Here is a 23,928-nt window from a genome sequence, read left to right as displayed (position 1 = left end):
ATTATAAAAATGGCCTTCTGCAATTCAGTCCGTTTCCTGTGTCATCTCTCTTTGATATTGTCACGTTGTCATGTGTTTGTGTTATTCTGGTCTGTTGTGAGCACATGACTGTCTTGTTTTTTCTTGTGCCATGAGCTCTCCTGTCTATTGTCTAACCCCGCCCATCTTGTTATTAGATTATTGGTTAATTTGTCCCACCTGTCCGGCCTGTTACCCTCCTTTGTTTGTTCCCCCACTTAGCCTCCCTGTGTTTGTAGTCCTGTGCTGGTTCGTTGTCAATGTTTCCTTGTGATTCCTGTTTTTTGCCTGAAGCCTTTCTTGCCCCCCCCCCCCCCCCCCCCCCCCCCGGGGTTGTTTTAGTTGTAGTTTGTCTTTATTTTGTATTATTTTATAAACATCACCTCAACCTGCTTTTGTATCCTCGTCTCTGTTCACCCGTTCCGTGACAGATATGTTGTTGGTTAATTAATATTCAACATATTATTTGCATACTGATTATTTAAATAGTACTAGTATCTATTAAGGTAAGGATATCTTTGATCTAAAATGTTACTAGTAACTAAAAAATAATCTACTAATCATGGAACCGGCTTTACTGACGAATTGCGCATGCGTCACTAGCTTTGAGTATGCACACGTCACGCGCGCTGGGGGGAGGGGGTGTGGTAAAACCGTTTGATTGACAAACTTACTGTCCAATTATTCCAGGTGGTTTTGGAAATGATTGGCTGGAATTTTTCGAGTCCTGCCCATTCCACAGATGATTAAATTGCTTAATTTTCATTGCAGTGCTTATAACTCAGTGGCTGTAAGTGGGTTAGGAATAGGATTTCAAGTTATTTTGAAAAAATTGACAAAAAAGAGAATCACATACCCCACCTTTAAATTAGGGTTGCCACCCATCCCGGTTTTCCCGGGATTGTCCCGTTTTTTAACAACCTGTCCCGGGAAATGTATACACTCTCCCGGGACACTGAATGTCCCGGTTTTCAAATGGCTATGTGAATATGTCCCGGTTTTCTAAAGGCTACAATGAATATGTCCCAGTTTTCACAAGTCTACGTGAATATGTATGTTCAAACAGCGCGCGCACGATAGAGAGAGGGAGAGCGAGAGACCTTGCGTGTGTGCTAGTCTGCGTGTGTGCCTCATGAAGCGCATGTAAGACAGCATTGCCTAAAGCCAGTCTCACCAACCCCCCCCCCCCCCCCCCCCAACTAGTATCTAATGAATAAGTATTACTTAATGGAATAGATAGGCTTCTACTATCTAAAAAATAAGTAGTAGCATGAAAATTGATACTAGTAGGTTTGAAGGAATAAATGTTAAAACTGCTTGACATATTCTTTCTTTCTTTCTTTCTTTCTTTCCTTCCATGTTCAGCCTCTAGAGGGCAGACTGCCTACTGAACATACATCCGGGTACTTGGTCCCTCCCGCTCGCCCCATTTCACCGGAAGAAAACCCCCATCACTCCCTTTTGCTTCCTCTTTCCGTCAACGGAGTTTAGGTATGAGAAATATTATTCTGTCTCTCTGCTCAATCTGATTGTAATCATCGTTTAAAGTTCACCATCCACGTATACAATAAGCGGTATATTGTCAACATATTAGTTAAGGACATATCTTTACACTTTTGTGTCTAGTAATGTTGAAATTTAATGTTTTATTTATCGTTGAATTGATTCTGGTCATGTTGTGGCCTAGACTGGAGTACCGGCAATTCTGAAACGACTCGGAGGAGTTTTTGCCTGTTATTACCATCCTAAGTAATTTATTAAACCGTTTAAACGAGGTATTAATTGTTGTAAACGAACAAGTGTGTGATACGGTTCACTGTTATCTCCTCGCAAGTCATTTAACTTCATTATAGCGGCTGGCTGTCAGTGTTAGAGGGATAGAATAGACATGGAGATTGTTTTGGACGAATTAAGCACACTGAGAATGTGAGAGCCTTCTTTAAATTAAAGACGTTTAATGAAACAATATTACCACACAACAAAAAAAAAAAAACATTTTAGGCGTTTTGTTCAATGCATATTTGCAGAATATATAAATACTGTTATGGGTAAAATTTTATGAATTTTACTCATGTTATTCCCAATCTGTCTCATTGCAGCTTTCTCTGTAATAAAAATGAATGGTGACACAAACAAATGTTATGCAGAATGAAACCCTCAATGACAATATTGCATTGCAATGTCTTATTAAATGTGTAATTGCTTGTTTATACAGGCCGCAATGGGACGTGTGATCAGGGGACAGAGAAAAGGTGCGGGCTCCGTCTTCAAAGCCCATGTTAAGCACAGAAAAGGTGCTGCTAAACTCCGTCATATTGACTTTGCTGAACGCCATGGCTACATCAAGGGGATTGTGAAGGTAAAATTGTGGATTAAACGTTGAAATTGTGAAAAGGTCACTCATGTCATCTAAAGAGTTGGGGAAAAAGATTTGCTTTCTCCTCTAGGACATTATTCACGACCCCGGCCGTGGAGCTCCCCTGGCTAAGGTGGTTTTCCGTGACCCATACCGCTTCAAGAAGAGGACCGAATTGTTCATTGCAGCTGAAGGCATCCACACTGGGCAGTTCATCTACTGTGGCAAGAAAGGTAATGTATTTTAAAACTGAGATTAAGGCAAGCAAACATCAAGTCTTATGTGCACCTGTTGATCAAAGTGTCTGTGCTCGAACTGTTATAGCCCAGCTGAACATTGGCAATGTGCTGCCCGTTGGCACCATGCCTGAGGGTACCATTGTCTGTTGTCTGGAAGAGAAGCCCGGAGACCGGGGCAAGCTCGCTCGCGCATCCGGAAACTACGCCACAGTCATCTCCCACAATCCCGAAACCAAGAAATCCAGAGTCAAGCTTCCATCTGGATCCAAAAAGGCCATCTCTTCTGCAAACAGAGCTGTTGTTGGTAAGCAAATGTTATGGTTTCAGAAAATATATATAAAGTTTTGGTTAATATAATTATATTTTGGAGTAGTATTGTTTTCCTAGCTTTGTATGGTTTTAAAAGGGAACTTGGCAACTATTTCAACTTAATAAAACCGTAAGAAATCATTTGGATGGTTTAATAACCTGTTCCAGTGAAAATGGTGACTTTCCCCGCTCCCCCCAAAGTTCCCAGGCGGAAAACCAACCTTGCAACATGGGGACTAACGTCCCGGTAAGATAGAAGTAGCAAGTCTTGTGAGAAGCGAGAATGAGCGAGAAACATGAACTGCCTTATGGCAATTCGACATAAACACACATGCCGCCCTCAGTGTGTATGATGTATTACCCACCTCGGTAGACATAGCTCCACATGATAAAGTTGTCCGGCTCCGATAATAACAAATACACATGAGCAGCGGTAGAAAGCGGGAGGAGGGTGCCACAAGTGAGTTTTTTTACGACAGTGTTGTGAAATATACGCCTAACAGCTGTAGGGGGAGCTTGTTGAGAAAACATGCGACAACAAAAGTGAAAATCAGCGAAGAAATGGCTAGAGTTGCCAAGTTCCCCTTTAATTTAGATTTCTGATTGATCTTCATTTTCTAAAATCCTTAGGCTTGTGTTTTTTTATTTTATTCTTTTACAAAAGATACAAGCATCTGCAAAATGTATGAACTAAACCAAATGTACAAACCAGTGAACTGTTTTGTGACTGCAGGGATCTATAATTTAATCTATAAAATAATCTGAGCATATTATATTTTATAGCACAGGGTTTCCCAACCTGGGGTTTGTGAGGGAACTGGAAGGGGCTCGTGAGTTGAAGAACCAATACTTAAAATGCAATTTGAAATAAATATTTAAAAAAAGGAATCAAAATAAAACTGACATTCAGATAAACAATGTTATGTGACCTTTAACCAACATCTGAGAACTGTGATTGTTATATTGAGAAATTAACTTTAAACCTCAGGGGTACTTAACAGCACTGAAAAAACTGCTTGTAAATTACTGATATAGCAAACGTGTAAGGGGTATTTGTGCATTAATTTTGGCTTTATAGACTGAATTCAATGTGAAGGGAATTCAATACAACATAATGTTTAATGTCATATGTTAAAGGTGTTGTTGCTGGCGGTGGTCGTATTGACAAACCCATCCTGAAGGCAGGACGTGCATACCACAAGTACAAGGCCAAGAGGAACTGCTGGCCTCGTGTCCGTGGTGTGGCTATGAACGTAAGCAAATTTAACTTATTTTTCTGCGATTATGCATTTCACGGTTTGATCTGTTCCCTCTATGGTGGTTTTAAACCTGATGTATGCCATTTATATTTCCAGCCTGTTGAGCATCCCTTCGGTGGTGGTAACCATCAGCATATTGGCAAGCCCTCAACAATCAGGAGGGACGCGCCCGCTGGACGCAAGGTCGGTCTCATCGCTGCCCGTCGTACTGGCAGACTGCGTGGAACAAAGACCGTCCAGGACAAAGAGAACTAATGTGTATCTTCATAATAAAATGTCACAACAAATTCCATTTTCTTGTTGATGTCTTTGTCAGTTATCACTTACTATCTCTGCACAAGCACAACTAGTTAAGTAAAAAAAGACTATATGTTAGAATGCTAGTGCCTGCAGGATCTCAAGTTAGTTTTCAAATATTTTACAGGTTAATTAAGCTGATTTTTGTTTTTATAGTTTAAGCAGAACTTCTACATTTGAGGTTTATTCAACTTGTGTAGTTATACTGTAGTTTTATTTTCATTAGCTCCAGGGTTTTATCATAAGTTAAGGGTCATGAAAGTGAAATGAAATATTGGAATTTTAAAATTGTTTACAGACCTGAAAAAGATTTATATACTTGTTACCTATGCAAGATGTGCATATGTGTATATATATTTTATTTAGTTATTTTAGTCATACTAAAATAGTCATACAGTTAGAAGCATTTTAGTTTAACAATTATTAAAAAATATATAAAATTTTGTCTGTTTTAATGCAACCTTTTTTGACCAATGGTTAAGTTAAAATAAGGGCATGGAAATGATGCTGTAGGATCAAGTGCAAAACAAACTAAGCATCTTCAATACAGGGCATGTAGCAAGTAATGATAACTTTAATAACCCACAAGGCCCATCTTAATTAAAAAAATAAAGCTGGTAAAAAGGTTGGTGGCAGCAACCAAATTGGAGGTTCAATTTAAGAGAGTTCTCATGACAGCCTTAAACATATTTCGACCTAATATTCCCAGAATTGTTGTATTTTTTACAGTTTTGGGTGCCTTTTCTGGTCAGAGGCTGAAAATTAACAAAAACTAGCTTACAAAGATGAGGATAGGTTGGACTGCAGTTCCAATCTAATTTAAAATCTTAAGCTAAATCCTTGCACATAAAAGACTAACACTAATAAAACGTTTATTAGCATATGTTTGACAAATTTGGTAAAAATATTCCTTTTCATCTAGACAAACTGAATTAAGTTGTCTTAATTATTCTATGAATTATTATAAAGGCATTTTAAGGAAGTAATACCTGACTCACCAACACACATTTTTTAAATTTGTGGCTACAGAGCTGTGTACTCAACATTGACAACTTTGTGAATTTAATACAATAAATACATAAAACATCATGCAGGTCTGAATCTTCACAATAACAGACATTTTCCCCGATTTCTTTTCTTTATTCTTGAAGGGCGCAATGCTTTTTTCTAATATTTCTGTGCACAAAAACCTCACAAAGTGAAAGTCAACATTGTGACTGTGGCTTCAGAATTCAACGTCACATCATGGCCAAAACAAAAGTCGGCAAAAAACAGGGCGAAGAACTCTGTACAGTCAATAATCTTTAAAAATAACACAAGGACAAAAATGTTCCTCTTAAATCAAATTCTATTTTTCTTTTAGTGAAATACAACAAAATAAATTCTATAAAATAAAACAGCAAAATATTTAAATATATGATGGGCAGAATATTTTCATTTGCAGGAGTATTTGGTATTTTTCCAACAAAATCCAAGAAAGAAAAAAAAAGCATTCAAGTTACCAATTAAATACATACAGTATCTACTGATGTTTACTCCTTTAAATCCAAGAGACTTTACTAACTGAAGTTGCAACATGACTAACCAGCAGTTATTTTATGGTACAACCCTGCTTTTACGTTCAGTTTCCTTAAATGAAGAATCCCCAGACAGAGCCTCTATTCGAGAACACGAATGTGAACAGGGATCACGAATTTAGGCGATCGACTAAATTGCCAGGTCATTTGTCTGACACAATGTTCAAGACAAATAAGCAAAACGAGTTCTGTCCACTAATGTTCCAGGCATCCTGGCATTAACTGTTGCATATATTTTCTCTTTCTAAAATTCCTATCATCAAAACCTAAATGTTTATCCCACCCAAAAAAAGCGACAGCCAAATATTTATCCGAGGAAACGTGTGCAATTGTAAAGCCACTTATTTCTTACATTGCTTCAAAAACATCAAATCTAGAAGAGCATATGGAGGGGACCAACAAAAGGTCTCTTAAATCACTGTGGAAAAAGAAATCACAGAATTGCCCTTCAGCTATGCTAGTTTGATGTGAAGCCATGCTAAGATGTTACAGCGTGTCAGCTGGAGCTTTCAAATTATTGAATTACCAGAAAAAAAAGAAAAGAAAGAAAGGCAATATGAGTTTCCAGATTAAAATTGCATCATCACCCCATTCACATCAACTAAACGTCAAGATCATCACCCAACCGTCCCATCGTTCACAAACTATGGCCAACTCTTGCTCACGAGGTGCCGTAGCCGGTTAAGCTTTGACATGAATATAATGTATGATCAAAAGCAGAATGACCCAAACGGCCCAAACCTTACTACTGAGCATGGGATAAAACAGGGATTTTTTTTTTGTCTTTCACCATTGTATTTGCATTTTTTTTTGTGTGTTGTTTTTCCATTTTCATAAATCTGCAGTCTCCCAACAGCATCACACACGCTGTTGCTTTTGAACAGTCAAAACATTAACATAGTATGTACACCTCTGTCATGAGACAAGTGCGTCAGGCCCGTTTTATTATTACAAACAATATGCACAGTCCACTGCAAGTTACACTTTTGACAGTTAATACTGCAGAGCAGACGGTGAAGAGACTCCACTCCAGGGTTAGAAATTGAGGGAAGCTGAATGTTCTGGTTACACAGGCTCTGGAGTGGAGCAGCATGGTGGGGCCTGGCCTTGCTCTGGATTCGAGTATCTCGCTGGAGAATTCAGATGGAGGACAGTGTGACATGTTGTTAGTCTTTAGTCTGGGTGGGCGGCACCTCCTCAGGGGGCTCCCAGTTCTCTTGTGCTCGTGGGCCTGGACGCTGAGGGTTGTTGACGTGCTGTGCTGCGGGGCCAGTGTACGGCTGCGCATGCGGGAGGTTATTCTGCTGAAGAGATGCCAGAACAGTCAAATGAGTGCATGACAATCAGAGATCACATTTATACTCATGTTTGACTTAGATTTGTAAATGCATTATATATTAACACTTACAAAAGATTTCTTATATAAATCTTGTATATAAAAAAGATCATGTACACATGTAAGCTAATGCGATCAAAAACAAAACTGCCTAAATGTCAAACCCACAAAGAAGTATAGGACTGTGCAAGCTTTTGGGGTGTTGGCAGACTGGCAAACTCTGCGTTTTGATTTTTGTTCTAATTCTGATCTGGACAGTCTTTGGCAAAAATGCCAACATTTCCTCAGCTTTTTGTTCAAAATGTTACTTTTTAATGAAACTTACCCAAATTCAAGTGTTGATGAACGCATGAAGCTAGGACAAAACTAAATTTTAAAGCAGAGGTTCTGTTCTTTGTTTTGGTGTACTGTATGTTCAGATATTCATTTAAGAACATATTCTGGGGGCCATGAAATTGTGAAAATGAGTAAATGCTGGCGCTGACTGGGAACTTCAGATCAAGAGGGGCGTTGGGTGCCTTTTTTAGGTGAGGTGCCATTTATAAAAAATAAAAAAATAAAAAAAACCACAACATGGGTTTGCAGTGAAGAAAGCTTACAAAAGTCTTCGAAATAGTCCTTTCAATTCACATACATTGCATATACACAGTTTAAAAGATGACTAATAAGATGTTCGCGTGACTACCAGCTCAGTACCTGTTGAAACTTTGTGCCTGGAGAGTGAGGGTACAGAGCAGTGTCCTCTGGGGGAGAAGGGTCCTGCTCTTCAAGGGCCTCCTGCTCATCAGGCTCCTAAAACATCAGAAATGAAATTATGCACTAGATTTCAATTATGCATTTTTATTAAATACAAAATTATTCTTTGGTTTGGTTCTTTATTCACTCACATCCCTGGTTAGTTAGTATTAAAGTCCACTATAGAGAGTCCCTTACATGTTAAACATGTAAAGCCAATTGGATTTGAAGGCTCAGGGTTTATAGTTTTGATTTAGATCAGGGACGGGTAACTTTGGTCCAAGAGGGCCAATGTCCTGCAGTGAGTTTAGCTCCAACCCTAATCAAACATACCTGAACCAGCTAATCAATGTCTAAAGGGTTACTAATAGGCTACATGCAGGCGAGTTATCAGGTTTGAGCGAAATTCTGCAGGACAGTGGCCCTCCAGGACTGACGTAGCCCATCCCTGATTTAGGTGGCAAATAACTTGGAACACTACTACTCAAACAGAATGACAAATGAGAGAACACCATAAATGGACAACACATACAAAGCACTCCTATACTTCGATTTTACTGAAATTGTTTTCCAAACTAAAAGGAAGCTTTTAATGACACAGGAATTTGCACATGGATGAATTGATTAGGCAAAAGCTTCTTTTGAACATAGAGCTCTTCTCCCATGAGGTAATCATCAGAATTGGATATAAAACAAACCAAATTTGCAAATCAGATGACTAGAACGAGATCACATACCCAAAAGAAATTAAAAGACTCAAACAAAACAGAAAAACACCACCAGACACAAAGATTACCTCCAACTCATCTGTACACTATAGCCAAGGCTTAGAGTTTTCGAACACTTAGTTACCACATTAAGACTTGTAGTTGGGTAGAAAGAAACAGTTTGGACACACTGAGATGAGGACGAAATAACAGCTGATTCAGAGTTGTTTTTGAGGTAGGTGGAAGATGGTTCTGTGTACATCACGCCCTGTGAACATCAAAAAGTTACGCAGATGGCACCAGTGTGGCCGGGCCATACGAGTCTTACGGTGTGCTGTTGTTGGCCTGTCACTTCCCCTGGCAAAAGTTGCTGTGTCGAGGACGGGTTCCGGCCAGCGTCCTCTTCAGATACCACCTCGTGCTTCGTTAAGTGACACTATTTTGAAATGGCAGTTAATATTGTACACTTTAAACAAATTATGCATATATGGCTGTATACATTTAACATTTGTGGTAATTTGCTATTCATCATTAAACTGGATTTGATTAAGCAAGCACTTTAGTTCCGGAAATTAATAGAAATTCCTTTAAAAAATATCTATGACATGAAATAAAGCATAAATATAATGACCATACTATAACTGCATTTAGAATTGCTTTGCATTAGAAAAAACAAATAAACCTGGAAATAAAAATGTCGAAAACTCAAAGCCCTACCTATAGTTAAACATGGCTATTTAGCACTCAAAACATTTCTAGATTGGCAAAGACTCTTTTCAAAATCCTTTTCACAATTATTTTACAAAGGTTTAAATGTTTGATATGTGTGCCAGCTAGGGATGGGACGGTATGAAAAATTCATATCACGATTATAGTGACCGAAATTATCGTGATTATCAATATTATCACGGTTTTGTTAAAACAAGATGAAAGTGTTAAAAAAAAGAACTGATGCTCACACTGAAATCATTTCAACAAGTTTTATATTTGAGAATCAACAAACAACAAATAAAAAGTAAGTAAGTTTTCAAAGTAAGATTCTATTCTGTGGCATTTCCTTCCTTATAATGACCGTCAATAGCAACATATTATAACACAGCGCACACATCCATGTATCACAACGGACGCGCGCTCTCATTTCATTCAAATACAACTTGTCATCTTGTATCTCTGTTTTTGATTGTATTGAAAATGAAATCAGAGTTGATTTATTGTTTACAGAATTTGATAATATTGTTGTGATCATCTTGTCTGGATGAGTTTTGTACACTGTAAAAATGGATTTAACAGGTAAGAATAGAGACATTCATCTCTATTCAATATGTCCCCGTAATTATGTGGTAAAAAAAAAATCGGTGTTATAAGTGTAACGTTACAATGAATATACATTATTATCATCTCTTAAATGTCACTCTTAATAGTCTTGTTTGAACGTGTTCGTTCGTCTTTAGCTCAAAGCCACTTGCTGCGAACTTTTCTTTGCGGAAGCTTCAAGTTTATTTCAAGTGAGTGAGATAAAACATTTCAACTCAAAACAACATTTTGTACCCAATTATTTCCCAGACGTAGTTTTAGTATTGAGATCAAAGTTAACTTGCCTTGCGTTCGCTACAACAGTGGATGATGGTCACACAGGACGACTCGGCAGATTTGAAGTGTTTACCCCTATCGCAGCGACTTTTTTTGTGCATGTTCTGCAGACAGGGTGACCATCCTCGATTAAGTTTCCCTCAGGATTTTTGTAAATGCCAAAATATGACCACACCTCAGATTTGGTCCTCTTAAAGGGCTGAATAATTTTCCCGAACACGGTCACTGCCTTCCGCCATTCCTTCTCGAATAAAAAGAAAAACCTCAACATTGCACGCCTGCGTCAGACTGTTGCTGGCTGGACAGGATTTATAGTGAGTTATTAAAATCGCGATAATCAAACACGGTTTTAATGATAATTGAATTTTAAACGATATTACTAACCGCCAGTACATTTTATCGTGGTTTATAGTGAAACCGGTAATCGTCCCATCCCTAGTGCCAGCCCATCATTATACAGTCATAGTGTGATTTAAGTGCTGATTTCGAAAGAAAAGTTTTTTTTTCCCAGTAAAAAGTATTTACTGAAAGGGGTTCTGTAAAAGGCAATCATGCAAAAATTAAAACAAAAGTAATTATTAAAAAGTCTGACTGATAGACAAAGCACACATGCATGATTACAATTTTTTAACTAAATATACTGGCACAAATTTTTCAGACGATGAAGGGTGACATGGGCCAACACATACCTCCTCTGGGCACAACTCGCAGGCCTTTGCTAAAGTCATACGGGCACTGTGGGAGCGCTCCAGGAAGTATCCATTGGAAGTCTCATTGCTCTGAACAGGAGGGGACCAGTTGTTATACGTGTACTGGGTATTGCCAGTGTACGGTCTTCGTTCCAGCTCGTCACCGAGCCACTCCACTGCCCATGTCCACTTCCTCTTTAGATCGCCATTGCTCTGGAACAGGCAAAACAAACAGTTTTTGCATATTCAAAACCATAAAACAAACCCATCCAGATGCACAGTCTTTTAGGCCCCATCCACACTACTACGTTTTAGTTTAGAAACGGAGACCTTTTGCTACGTTTGCACCTCCCGTCCAGACTAAAACGGCAAAAATGAAGACCTAAAACGGAGAAGTTTAGAAACGCTGCCGACTCCATTTTGCGTTTTTAATCTCCGGAGGGCGTTTCAGTGAAGACGGGTCAAAACGGAGGACTTAAGAAACGATGACGCAGAGGCTCACGCTCGGTTATCTGATTGGGTGTCATACAACGGAAGAAAACATACAACAACAGCCTGGACTAACAGTTACGTTAGTGCAAGTAAATTCTAAATTTTACAATGCTATAACTGCCTACATGCGCCAGAGGCAAGCTATTATTCCAGCGATCTGTGACAGTTCCCGTGTGCAGCTGCGGTATCGACCGTACATGGAGCGTCGGTTTTGGGTTAAGCCGGGAAGAACCCGCGCATGGTGGGATAATTTTATCAATGAAGTTGTAGTTCCTGAAGAATGGTGCGAAAACTTTTGAATGTCCAGATGGTCACTTATCAACCTCAGCGAAATCTGAGGAATAGTCGATCTGTTTCCTGTTTACACCGGCACGCGCATGCGTGAATGGTGACGTGATCCACGTTTTCAGTAGTTTTAATGTGGATGGAGATCAGTTCTAATACGTAGCTAAAACGCTGGTGTGGACGGAGATCGTATTCGTTTTAATTCTCCGTTTCTAAACTAAAACGCAGTAGTGTGGATGGGGCCTTATACTTATGCAGTTGTTCTCACCTGGAGAATCTGATAGGCCACTGAGCAGTTGCTGAAAAGAGCCACCATGCATTTGATACACTGATAAGCTCTCTTTTGGTAGTGGTTTTTGGAGCGCTGAATGGTGTCAAAAAGCCCATCACGGTCATCAGGGATTCCCTTCAGCACATTGTGGATCCTAACAAACCATAAAGAAAAGGAGCAGCGAAAGACAATATAATGTGATCATGAATTTCATTCACCCATGCATGTAAAAAGATGCGTTCAAGAGTTCCTACACATTTTCCATTTCAAAATTACTTTTTTTGAATTCTCTGTAGATATTTTGGACCACATTTAACATCTAATAAATGGTTTTAATTTCAACTGTTAACATGCTTATGTTATATTCTGACCATCTTACACACAAAAAACCCTGCTTGTATGACTTTTTATATTGTCGAAAACAGAAAAAGGGGGCAATAGACTGGAAAAAATTCTCTATATCATCTAGAACTGGAAATAAATCAAATTCTATACTTTTTTCATAATGCATAGGAAACCAGTTTTTGCTGTACATTGGTTTATATAAAATTAATTTGGTAGAGATGAAATAACAGTAGAAATGCAGACTGACCTGTGAGTCTGCCATGAGTCCTCAATGAATAAGATCTGGAGGAGCAAGTCCAGGTAAGGTCTTAACTCATACGTGTATGAATATGCGACCTACAAAAAAAAATTGAGGGTTAATTAACATCTCCAGAAAGGTTAAAAAAGATTAAAAAAATAAAACAATATATATTCAGAACCATCCAGACATTTTGAATCCACTCAACTCAAATGACTAACAGAAGAAAAACCATAAAAACCAGCTAAAATAACTAAGGCATGCTTTCAACATTTATCAAAACTTGAATAGATGAACTAACTCGCAACTGATCACCACCAGCTATACCGTACTTGTCTTTCAGAAGTTGCTGATCTCACTCACCTGCCACAGTAGTTCACTAAGCACAGTGGAAGAAAACTGAGGGTTCTCCCAACAGCAGAATCTTAGCAGTTTGATAGTGTCCTCTGAGTTACTGCAGTCTTCAATAATCTTCTTTACATAACTGGTGCGTACAAACAGAATGTCCACCACCAGCTGCTGCAGAGGCATGATGGGTGCAGTGATGTTGGGGTCTCCATATGGGTTTGGCAGGGGAGGGTTACCTAAAAATGTCAAGATTAGGAGATGTAAGCTCATAACCTGGCTGGTGGTCTGGGCAGAAGTGGAGAAAAACATTCTTTGTGAATGCAAATACTTAAATCAGTATCATCCGATCAAACTACTCTAAACACTTTGGAACAATGGCAAAACCATGTATTGGCATGACAGTAAAAAAAAGAAGAAAAAAAGATGATAAATAATGATGCAAATTTGCTTGACTGTAAATGCCCTCAGCTCCAAGCAATGCCAACCTGGCACTTATGCCTGGAGATGGCTTTGTGTCAGTCAGGAAGTCCTGAGCAAGGATGAGGATCTTCATTGGGCAATGGGGACCAAAACTACATGTGAAAGCCTACAGACCATTTTGTTATCAGATTACAAACATTTGCCGGCAAGGTATAAAACTCATTACCGTTGATTGATGACTGCATACGTGATGTCACATCACAGCAGCGAACCAGCTGTGAGACAACAGTATAGAGCTTTCCCAGCTCAGCATACTGGTACTTAATTGGAGGGCCAGGACCCTCGTCCAGGGCCACAAGCATGAAGTTGGCTGGTACCCCAAGCTTCAACAACTGCGTCTTCTCTGCCAAGCCTGAGTGAACGAAATGAGAAGTGAGACAGGACAGCACTGTAGCACGCAAGTCTGCATGGATGAAGACCTTAAGGCTGGCAATTGCTCCTTACCAAGGTTGGCATACATGACGAAAAGGTTGAAGTACTGCTGCAGATGACGGCCATGCTCAGACACTTCCCTTCTCAGCAGATTAAGTACGGCACGGAACAGGTGCTCACTTAGACTCAAATTATCACAGCCCTGAGACAAAAAGACAAAAAACGTAAATGTACAGGAACCTATGGACAGAGTTGCCACACCAAGTTGCGAAAGTCAGGTCTCCACAGATATTTCCATGAATGCACAAAAGCCGGTATAGAGACTGAAATGAATGCTAACTGAAAAGACGTACCTGACTTGAAGGACCAGGTGAAGCAATCGGTGAAGGGCAGGGTCCATCTTGCAATGAGAAATGTGCAATGAATACGATGAGTTTGGAAAAAGCCCCTCGGACCTCTGCACTGGGGCACTCAAGCAGGTACTCAGAGAAGCGGTTTGGATATGCAAAGAGGACGTTGTGTGCAAACCAGTAACGGACATTCTTACTATGTCGCAGCAAGATGCAAAGAGCATCATACCTGAAACAAAAAAAACATTGATAAACAAGGATCAACTTACTGTTGAACACATGCAAATATGTGCCTGATACACACACACACAAGCTTACCAATCGCTAGCAGGGCCACGGACTACTTTCTTAGTGTGGAATCCAGTACTGAAGAGAAATTTAGCAGCAAGCTGGATACTAATCATAGCCATTTCTTCGGCTTCAGGCAAAAGGTGGTCTTGACCTAAAAGGCAAATTCAAATACTGATGGATAAGACGACAAAAACCTCTGCAAAATACTGAATCTAATGCCATATTTACACTGCAGAGAAGTGCAGAAACAAACATGCTTCCAAAAATGGTATTTGGGTGTATTTACACAGACGGTTTAATGTTGCTAAGAGGTGGTATAAGTGCATTAGCACAGTAATAACTATACTCTGCAGCATCTCTTTAAAAAACACGTATTCAGATGTTTTTTTCCCATTCCACTGCCCGTGTTCTGCGTTTTTCAAAGCAAAAATGCATTGTGTGAATGGCCCCAAATGCATTTCGGAGGACTATTGTAAAGCACATACACCATTGTTCAAAAGTTTGGGGTCAATTAGATTTTGTTTTTCTTTTGAAAGATTTAAATTGCTCAAGTGTCAGCCCTAATCCCATCTACAACAGAAGAGAAAGCAAGGTCGATGGCTGGATTTACCTGGCGGTGAATTCAAGTACACACTGTTACAGGTCAGCAGTTTCCTGATGAACTGGAAGTACTCCAAGCTGTACTGCATACGGTTGTGCATAAACTGCACATTTTGTTTGCGCACACTACGTTCGATAGCAGAGGGCATCTTCACCTGGTGAGGTTTGCTGGTCACTGTGAGCTCAGTGATGTATTTAACCAGCTCACTGTCCTTGTCTAATGTGTCCATTCGCTCATAAAAGAGGATGTAGGCGTTCCACCAGCGCTTCTGCCGCCTGTAGGACATGCGTTTCATCATGTGGTCAAAAACCTCGCCCATGTACTCTCCACCAAAGCACTGGTTCTTCATCTCCTCGTCGTCATCCATCTTGCATTCGGTGACATCACCATCGTCAAACTTGTACCAACGGTTCCTTTCTCCCTCACCACCACTGCCGTTCCTCTGAATGATGTAGGAGTAATAATGACCTCCACTAGCCTGGCCGGAGTGGACCAGCACTCCCACTAAACGATAACGAGAGCTACAGGGGGGTTCCGGCTCTGACGGCTCATTCTGCTGGATCACCTGGTGCCATAAAGAACAACTTAAACTCCAGTTATGTAAAAAATATTCTCAAATCACATTTATTTGAATTAGACAGGTTAAATACCAAAGAAAGACCATGTTGGTGTAATACCTGGTTTTCTGGGTGCACATCGGACCCCTCCAGCTTAGCTACTCCAGCTACTGTATAGGGCTCCATATCTAACTCCCGTGGGAACTCAAAGTAGTCATTGAACTTAATGGCACACTCTCGTTCCCAGTCATAATCAAAGCGTTTCAGCTGGATGGCCAGCACTGGAGGAAGCTTCTTAATGAGCAAACGCTTCACTGTATCCACCTGCCACAAAGACATCACCACCTTGAGCTTAATATGGTGTTCTCTTAAATCAACAAAAGACATCATAAAGATAATTTAAAACGAAAAACGCACCTTCTTGTTGCACTTTTCACAGTGGTAGGCATTTGCACCCTCAAGTAAATCTCCTTTTACATACTGCTCCATAGAATCGATCAGATTTTGATGGTTTCTGATATCTACATTCAACGTCGTAAACGATTCCTCACATTCATATCTGAAAAGACAGTATGGAGTGTTTCATTGAGACACAAAGGATCTAGTAAGCGAAAAAACAAAGTCCAAACAAATTCACAGTATTAGATTCCTGATGTACCTGTGAGGACAACCCTGACATATTTTCTGGTCAGCAAAAGAGCCACCCAGTATTTTGCTCAGCATGGCAGGGTGACCCAGTGCTTTCAAAGCCTCATCTAAACTGTCCACCAGCGAGTTGAAAAACTCCAGAGCATCATGCTGTTCCCTCAGATTGACTGGTTCACCCCACAACCTGCAGAGAGAGGAAGAGATGAAGAGACCAGTTTAGAGAGTCGCATATTGTCATGTAGTCTTAAAAGAAAGGAAAACAGAGGGAGAACTTACCGAAACTGCTTCCAGAAACCCCTAGGCACGTAATATTGCAATCTGGAGGCTGCCAAGTGTCCAAAAATGACCTGCAACTGCCGAAGAACCCCAATGTTGTATTCCTTCCGGTCCTCTGACTTACCGAGAGAAGGTTTGTCTTCAAACTGGTGCTGATAGCCAAACACTTCATCCCGGGGATCCACATTACTCTGCAAAATTAAAGCAAGATTTTCAGTAAATTGAAGTAACTTCCATTGCGATATGATTAAAACAGATCTTTTGTAAAAAAATGCCCTCAGCTCCAGGGAATGGCAACAGAACATAGACCCAGGAGATGGCTATATTTGTCAGTCACTTGGTACTGAGAAAGGATGATCATCATCACTGGGCAGTTCAACAATTAAACAAGTACAATATAATTTTGATGACATGAACATACAATAGACACTAAAGACACAAAAGACTAAAGACTCTCTTGGAGCAGTCCACTAAGTGTGCTTCTAAGGGGGCTTTTCCACTGGGCTCGTTTGCTGCGGTCCAAGCCCGAGCGCGTTTGTTCCCGGCGCCCCCCGCAGCGTTGGTCTGGTTTCACACTCAACTTGATTCTATCGAACTCTGGTGCGTTTGCGTGCATCTTACGTCATTGCAAACGTGCACGGCGCATGATAGAAAACACGACGCGGGTCAATATATTGTGTTTTTTATTAATTTGGTGCCATTATTCATAGCTGAGTAAACAACCCAGGTTAACTGTGTGTGTGTGTGTGTGTTTCGCATAAGCTGTTTTTCCGCTGCTTGCAAATGGACTCTTTTGAGGAGACAGTGGATTTCCATTAATTTGTTGCCCTGATTGCACGCACTATGCGCGAATACACTGCAGACTCACTCTTGCTCGTATCCAGGGTAAATCTTCATCCCTTACGTGTGTTTTATTTAACTAAATACATCATAATCGACTAAAACGCATGCGCAGGATACTTTACTTCCTGAACAAGTGCGCACCCGAGTCCGTGTAGTTTTCACATACACGCGAATCGCAGCACGGTTCGGGAGCAACCGAACTCAGACCACCTCCTCCAGGTAGTCTCGGGTTCGGTACCCCAGTGCGCACCCGGGTCCCATGACAGGGTTCACATTAGCGATTTTTCATGCGAACCGTGCCCCGTTCCAAACTAAACTGCCAGTGTGAAAGCCCCCTTAAACAACAAGTGCAAGAGATGTAAGCACTCTCTGGATTATTAAAGCTCACACCTGAGCTTAATTATGGTGAGAAATGAGAAGCCACACCCCTCCATCTGAGCCGTTTCCAAGGCAATATGAATTTTGTGTTTTGTTTTTTTCCCCCATAAATCAAAATGTAAATTCATTTACACTTAATTTTGTCACATTTTCCTGGTAAAATCAACATCAAGAAAAAAAAGATAAGATACCACATACAAAACAAGGGCTACTCTGTCTGTATTACTACATTATGAGAATAATTAATGTTCTATTTAAGTACATATCTCATCCAAATAAGTTTTTTTAAAGCATTTTTACAATCATTCCAAAATAATAACTAAATGCAGTAATAATTTAAACAACATATTTTATTTGTGAACTGGTGTTCAGCTGTTTTTAAGTCAACTTATTTTTGGATCATCTGTCCTCAAGCTCGTTAAACACTGGTCAGACACAAAGATTTACCATTAATTTTACCAAGCTTATTGCTCACAAAAAAAGAAAAAGAAACAGCCATCATGTGTTCAGGCCATTTCAAGTTTGATTGTGACAAAGCAGTGATATCTGTTAACTTACTTTTTAACAAGTCTTCCCATTAACGCCATTTTGTTCATTCAAAATGATTCACGAACATGCTCGAAAACAAGAGGCGATATTTAAGCCAATCATATCCAATCGTCACCAATCATAGTGTGATGGAGGCATTGTCTCCTCTCACATGACTTTCCTCCATTCATTCTCAATTACCAGCGCAGGTCAGGGGAGGCAAGAGAAACGCTAACTTTCGCTATAACTTTATCTGCTGTTGTCACTATTGGACAGTGTCACTTATCTCCTTGGATGAAACACCCCAGATACAAATGAAAGAGTTATTTACACTGTTAAAGAGTTGGATTCTCATGCTAAACATGGCCAAAGTTTAAAAAAAATGAGTTGGACACATGGAGTATTTCTGTGCCAAATACACCCCTTCAGGGTTCATATTAGTTTCAGAAAGTTTTTTTTTTTTTTTCAAGTATGGCGCTGTATGACGTCATAAAGGGTGGAATTCCTTGTATGGTCACTTCTCCAGGAAGAGCACGCACACATATCAACCAGAGGGAGAGCAAGAGCAAAGAACCCAGCATTGAGGGAACAGTGGATGCAGTTTGTTTTTCTGGGGCAGCAACAGAGTTGCGCAAGTGTTTTTGCTTGTTCCCGGCATTTCATGACAAATGTTTTATAAACAAGACACAGTTTCAACGCTGGATTTGCAGATCGTTTGAAACTGAAAAATGCAGCAGTTCCAGCGATAAAATATCCCGGTCAACAGTCAAAACCACAGGCGGTGCCTGAATCGGTGCACAAGTGCATATAATGTAAATAACACGAGCATACAGTGAATCAAAAGTTATCCAGGGATAATGCGATGATGTATAGTGTGTGTTTAAATACATTTGTTTAGCTGACCACCATAAGTGTCCGTTTGTTTATTCTAAAACCACTCAGTCCTCGTAAATCTTTTTTCGGAAACAATCGGTACAGCTGTATGCGTCTTTCATAAATCTGATAAAACTAAAGAATTTTCGGAGATATGGAGGATGCAATACTACTCTATAAGTACTTAAGATTAAAATGAGACTGGCAGAAACTGTGGGTGTTATGTACTTATCACGATTGTAATTATCACGATTATTTGTTGATTTTAACCGAAACAAAGAAAATGTAGCAAAACTTCAACAGGGCACTATTTTACATTGTGTAAATATATTTTAGGAAGCAAAATATAAACTTGCATTGTACCTGCATAATGGATATAAATAAAACTCAAAATATACAATCAATAAAAAACAAATATTCCATAAGAGAATGTTACCAAATGAGAACATTTCAAAGCAGAACTATGGAAGTTCGATTAATGGAGTCATCATTTGACACTTAAGAAACTTAAAACCTGTTTGTGGTACAGTGTCAGTGATTAGTTGTGAAATCTTCCTGCATAAATAGAATCTTATTTAATCCTCCATATGAAAGTTTATGTGCTCGAATTTTTTCTATTTATTAAACAATAGTTCAAAACAAGACGTTTGTAGTACTGATTATTGGAGTCCATTAATCGAACTTCCATGCCTCTTATATAGCAATTATATATTACTATGTAGTATGTACCAATTTACTAAAGTGAATTCAAATATGTAATGGCCAAAAATATAGAATCTCTAAAATTTGAAAAACAAATGAACCTTAAACACTTCACATTCCCACTGTGCTATTTAAGTGAACCATACTAGGAACGTATCTAGAGGTATTATTTGTTTTGCATAATAGGGGTCTATGTTTGTTCAAATAATTCACATAAAGGCTAAAATTATCATGAACTGAATGAACCATGTTAGGCAGTACCTCATTATCTTGCTTCTCGTCTCCAGACAGATCATCATCCACATCGCTGCCTGTGCCTTCGATGGCCAGGATGCCATTCCTGATTGGGGGAATCATGTAAAGCTGCTGGATAACTGAGTTCATGTAGCAAGTCGCACCTGCATTTTTCAGACCCACAAACCCCTTGGTGGGCCGTGGGCCAACTGGGGGCAAATATTCCCATTCTGTAAGTGGTTCACAACCTGAAGATACATAAAAAAAAAGTAAATAACTGCATATTTGATGGAGTTGACTGCACTGTTTCTAGGAATCAGAATTTGCTGCACTTCTTTCTAATATTTGCACACACACCTAAATAGTACATATCAGTTAGTGTGTCCACAATCTGCTTGAGATTTCGCACACATCCAACGGCAAGTGCAACCAGCAGATCAAAGCCAGCAGTGATGGTGGCTGGGGTGCTACACACAGGTATGGCCTGTTCAGTGGGGAATTCTCCACTCTTCATATATTGCAGGTACACATTAGATGCTGGGAACAGGAAGTCATCCATTAACTCCTATGAAGAGTTTGTACAAAGAAAAGGAAAATCAATTAGTTTTGACACTATGCAGCCACAACTAGGCATTTGTTTTGTTGTTTTTCATTTAAAAATGCCCAAGGAGATTACCTTGATGAGACTAGCACCTCCTTTTTCACAGCCAATGTAGAACTTCTTCTCTGGGGTCTGGAAAGCCAGTAGTTCTTTTGTGACACCAATATGACCTTCCAAAATGGTCTCCTCAACCCCAGGATCCCCAGTCCTCTTCACTTCATCCTAAAAATAAAGGGAGACAAGGCTCAAAATTGCACACACTAAGGTTTGCTTTGTTTTAATTCCAAAAAGAAGATTAAGTAAATGAACATACCCGGATTCGCTTTAACCAATCAATCTCATTGTTTAAGAGAACTTCTGCATTAGGAAGATTAATGTTGCTGTTATATGCATAGTTGAGTAAGTGCCTTAGAAGAGTGAAGTAATCCGCAGCGTGCTTTGCCCGCTCTTTTGCAGTGCTCTGGAACACAAATGGATACAGAGAACTATAAATCATGAGATGTTCTGAATTAGCAAAAGAAGGAAACATTTTAATCTTCCAGCTTTGTCCCAGAGAAATATGAAAGACACTTACACCTAAAACTGTGAAAAGAAGGGTGATGAAGAACAGAAGAGGCCTATGGCCCATACAACATCGGGTGGCCATGAGGAAGAACTGTTCTTGGGACATTTGACGAACAGACCTAGGAGAAAACATTTTTAGCTATGAATTTTATGAAATTGTTGATTTGTCTCTAAATCACACATCATATTTGATAAAATTAAAGAAATCAGTTTTCAACTGATTTGTCAAAAATTACAAAATCTTATTCAAGTTCATACTCTGAATTCTTCACTGAGCGTTGGTGAACTTTGTCTTTATTTTCATAGTTAATTTTAAATTTTCAGTTAAATTTCTTGACATTGACATGCAAATAAGTTGCATTAATTAAATAATAAATTACAAAATGAAATAATTAAAATTAATTTTTTTACAACTCAGACACTAAATTTTGAAATAAAAATTTCAAATATTTTTGAAAGTCTAGTATAATATTTTAAAAAATAATACTAATAATAATAATAAAAAATACAAAAAAGACGAAGCATAATTATTTTATTTTAAAAAAAGTTATAAATTTCAAAAGGAAAAGCATGACTAAAAATGCCCAAGCACACTAACCAATGAAAGTTTAAAAGATGTCTACAATAACTCACTTGCTCTGGCAGTGCAGCAGCAGATCTATAATGAAGGTCTGCCAGGCCTTTTCTTTGCTAAGTGCATCTAGTGCAGTGGGCATAAGAGCGAAACACAGGGTCATGACTTCCAGAGCTTCACAGCACACCTGCTCGTCTTCTGCATCCGGCTCATTGCCAGCATTGGTCTGCGGGAGATCACACATAACAGGCATAAATATTGAGTCTGATTCTTATCAATCAATCACACATAGGGGTGTTTCAATACAGATAAGAACTAGAACCTTCTCATAGATCTTGCTGATCTCCTCATTAGAACTGAAGACGTGCTGAACAGAGCCGCAGCCAGAAGCCCAGACTATCTTCTGAACTGCTCGAATGACACAGATATCTGGGATATACTTGGAGGCCTGGAAGAAGTTCTAGGTACAGGAATAGAAGGACACACTTTGAAAACTGAGCCTGAAACATGAAGCATTTCCCTAGTACATATCTTTTGTCACATTCAAAAGAAAAGGAGAGGTTTAGACAAAACACTATGAAACCAACAATAATAGTACATCTGCTTTACTTTTGATCATAAAATACATTACAGACATTTTTGTCAAGACAGTTGAGGACATTCATTTGAATTGAATGCAAACAAACCAGTTTCTGTAGGCTAAGGTTCTGTGGAGTTGTATAACATACCTCATCCGAGATCTGCTGGGCGAGGCGGATTGCCACGTTCCGCAGCATGCATTCGGCAGAGGGGTTAGGGATATTCTGCAGGGCGTTCTGTAGCACTAGAGCCTGGTCATGTGTAGTCTGGTTGATCTATGAATGATTAAAGAAAAAGTGTTATCCTGCAGATTCCAAAAAGAAAACAAACAGAAAATAAATAGTGTTCAAAAGTCTTGGGGTCTGTCTTTTTTTTTTTTAAACAAATTGCTTATACTCACCATCAAGGCTGCATTTATTTGATCAGAAATTCATTTAAAAAAAAGTACTGTACAGTATTATAATTTAAAATAACTTGTCTATTTTAATGTATATATTTATTTATATATGTGTGTATATATATGGCAAAGCTGGATTTTTTTTTTTAAACAAACGTTGAATTTTAGTATACATGAAATGTATTGTAATGTGTATTTTATAGTGGGATACCCTAATGCCAGCATCATACTGTTTCAGAGGTATAATCACAACACTTCAACATTAAGTGCTTAAGTTGTAGCAGGAGACTGGAGTGATATAACGGTTTAACAACCCTCTCCGCGCATAGTTATAATCTGTGAAATACTGTTTACATGCAGCAACTCTCCCCAACATCAGATATTTCACATCCTAAAACAAGGACTTAATATCTCAAATCATGTTTTTAAAGGGATCCTTAATGGCTGGCAAAATGGGCTTCAAATAAACTTGTCTGTCTATACAGTAGAAAGGAAAACATTTTTTTAAATCAGTGCTACCTGACTAGAGAATACAGGTAAGAAAACTTCATGTTGCCATCCAATGAAGATCAATCAGAAATCTAAATTAAAGGGGAACTTGGCAACTCTAGCCATTTCTTCGCTGATTTTCACTTTTGTTGTCGCATGTTTTCTCAACAAGCTCCCCCTACAGCTGTTAGTAAAAAAAAATAAATAGAGCTTCACATTTAAGATTGGGGATACTGTATCAAGTCATTACTGTAATTTTTCACCTCTATTAGTTGCACACATTCGATTACATGTATAGAAACATTGTCAAACAAAGTGAAAATGGCATGATTCAAGCACTCCTGACTTTCTTCTTTCTCATGGTTAATAATCCCTTATGTAAACACCTCTGGAGTCTGTGTGAGTTTTCCTCACAAGACACTGTACACCCTTGACATTTGTGGAGATACATAGTCCAAGCCAGCCTGTTTCTAATATGATTGATGAATGTCAGGGAGGCA

At 39.1% G+C, this 23,928-nt stretch overlaps 2 protein-coding genes across 12 annotated transcripts in view; one reads left to right on the top strand and one right to left on the bottom strand.

The window, feature by feature from the left end:
- Positions 1–4,473, top strand: part of rpl8 (ribosomal protein L8) — a 113,261-nt gene extending 108,788 nt beyond the window's left edge. Inside the window, exons 1-6 of one of the 4 annotated variants that reach the window (XM_077215465.1) lie at positions 1,384–1,509; positions 2,234–2,377; positions 2,466–2,607; positions 2,699–2,917; positions 4,060–4,175; positions 4,278–4,473. In XM_077215465.1, coding sequence (XP_077071580.1) covers positions 2,240–2,377; positions 2,466–2,607; positions 2,699–2,917; positions 4,060–4,175; positions 4,278–4,436 — 774 coding nt within the window. In that variant the 5' untranslated portion in view covers positions 1,384–1,509; positions 2,234–2,239 and the 3' untranslated portion in view covers positions 4,437–4,473. Of the gene's footprint in view, positions 1–1,383; positions 1,945–2,233; positions 2,378–2,465; positions 2,608–2,698; positions 2,918–4,059; positions 4,176–4,277 lie in introns of those variants that run through there. The other 3 variants (XM_077215468.1, XM_077215467.1, XM_077215466.1) reach the window with 3 other exon arrangements.
- Positions 4,474–5,597: 1,124 nt separating this feature from the next.
- The window catches only part of usp9 (ubiquitin specific peptidase 9), a 52,710-nt gene continuing 34,379 nt past the window's right edge, over positions 5,598–23,928 (bottom strand). For 2 of the 8 annotated variants that reach the window (XM_077215371.1, XM_077215373.1), the window contains 24 exons: positions 22,692–22,817; positions 22,286–22,423; positions 22,023–22,189; positions 21,400–21,508; positions 21,139–21,285; positions 20,901–21,047; positions 20,582–20,789; positions 20,252–20,472; positions 16,667–16,857; positions 16,401–16,574; positions 16,160–16,301; positions 15,863–16,066; positions 15,195–15,750; positions 14,612–14,735; positions 14,297–14,522; positions 14,016–14,145; positions 13,738–13,923; positions 13,107–13,327; positions 12,753–12,841; positions 12,158–12,314; positions 11,113–11,325; positions 9,162–9,269; positions 8,088–8,183; positions 5,598–7,359 (listed from right to left, as the gene is read on the bottom strand). In XM_077215371.1, the coding sequence (XP_077071486.1) occupies positions 7,222–7,359; positions 8,088–8,183; positions 9,162–9,269; positions 11,113–11,325; positions 12,158–12,314; positions 12,753–12,841; positions 13,107–13,327; positions 13,738–13,923; positions 14,016–14,145; positions 14,297–14,522; positions 14,612–14,735; positions 15,195–15,750; positions 15,863–16,066; positions 16,160–16,301; positions 16,401–16,574; positions 16,667–16,857; positions 20,252–20,472; positions 20,582–20,789; positions 20,901–21,047; positions 21,139–21,285; positions 21,400–21,508; positions 22,023–22,189; positions 22,286–22,423; positions 22,692–22,817 (4,218 nt within the window). In that variant the 3' untranslated portion in view covers positions 5,598–7,221. The remainder of the gene's footprint in view (positions 7,360–8,087; positions 8,184–9,161; positions 9,270–11,112; positions 11,326–12,157; positions 12,315–12,752; positions 12,842–13,106; positions 13,328–13,737; positions 13,924–14,015; positions 14,146–14,296; positions 14,523–14,611; positions 14,736–15,194; positions 15,751–15,862; positions 16,067–16,159; positions 16,302–16,400; positions 16,575–16,666; positions 16,858–20,251; positions 20,473–20,581; positions 20,790–20,900; positions 21,048–21,138; positions 21,286–21,399; positions 21,509–22,022; positions 22,190–22,285; positions 22,424–22,691; positions 22,818–23,928) is intronic. The other 6 variants (XM_077215372.1, XM_077215374.1, XM_077215375.1 and 3 more) reach the window with 3 other exon arrangements.

The sequence above is a fragment of the Siphateles boraxobius genome, unplaced genomic scaffold (genome assembly GCF_051911475.1).
Source record: "Siphateles boraxobius isolate OS27281-9 unplaced genomic scaffold, OSU_SipBor_1 7, whole genome shotgun sequence".
Classification (NCBI taxonomy): domain Eukaryota; kingdom Metazoa; phylum Chordata; class Actinopteri; order Cypriniformes; family Leuciscidae; genus Siphateles; species Siphateles boraxobius.
This window is presented reverse-complemented; position numbering and strand designations above follow the sequence as displayed.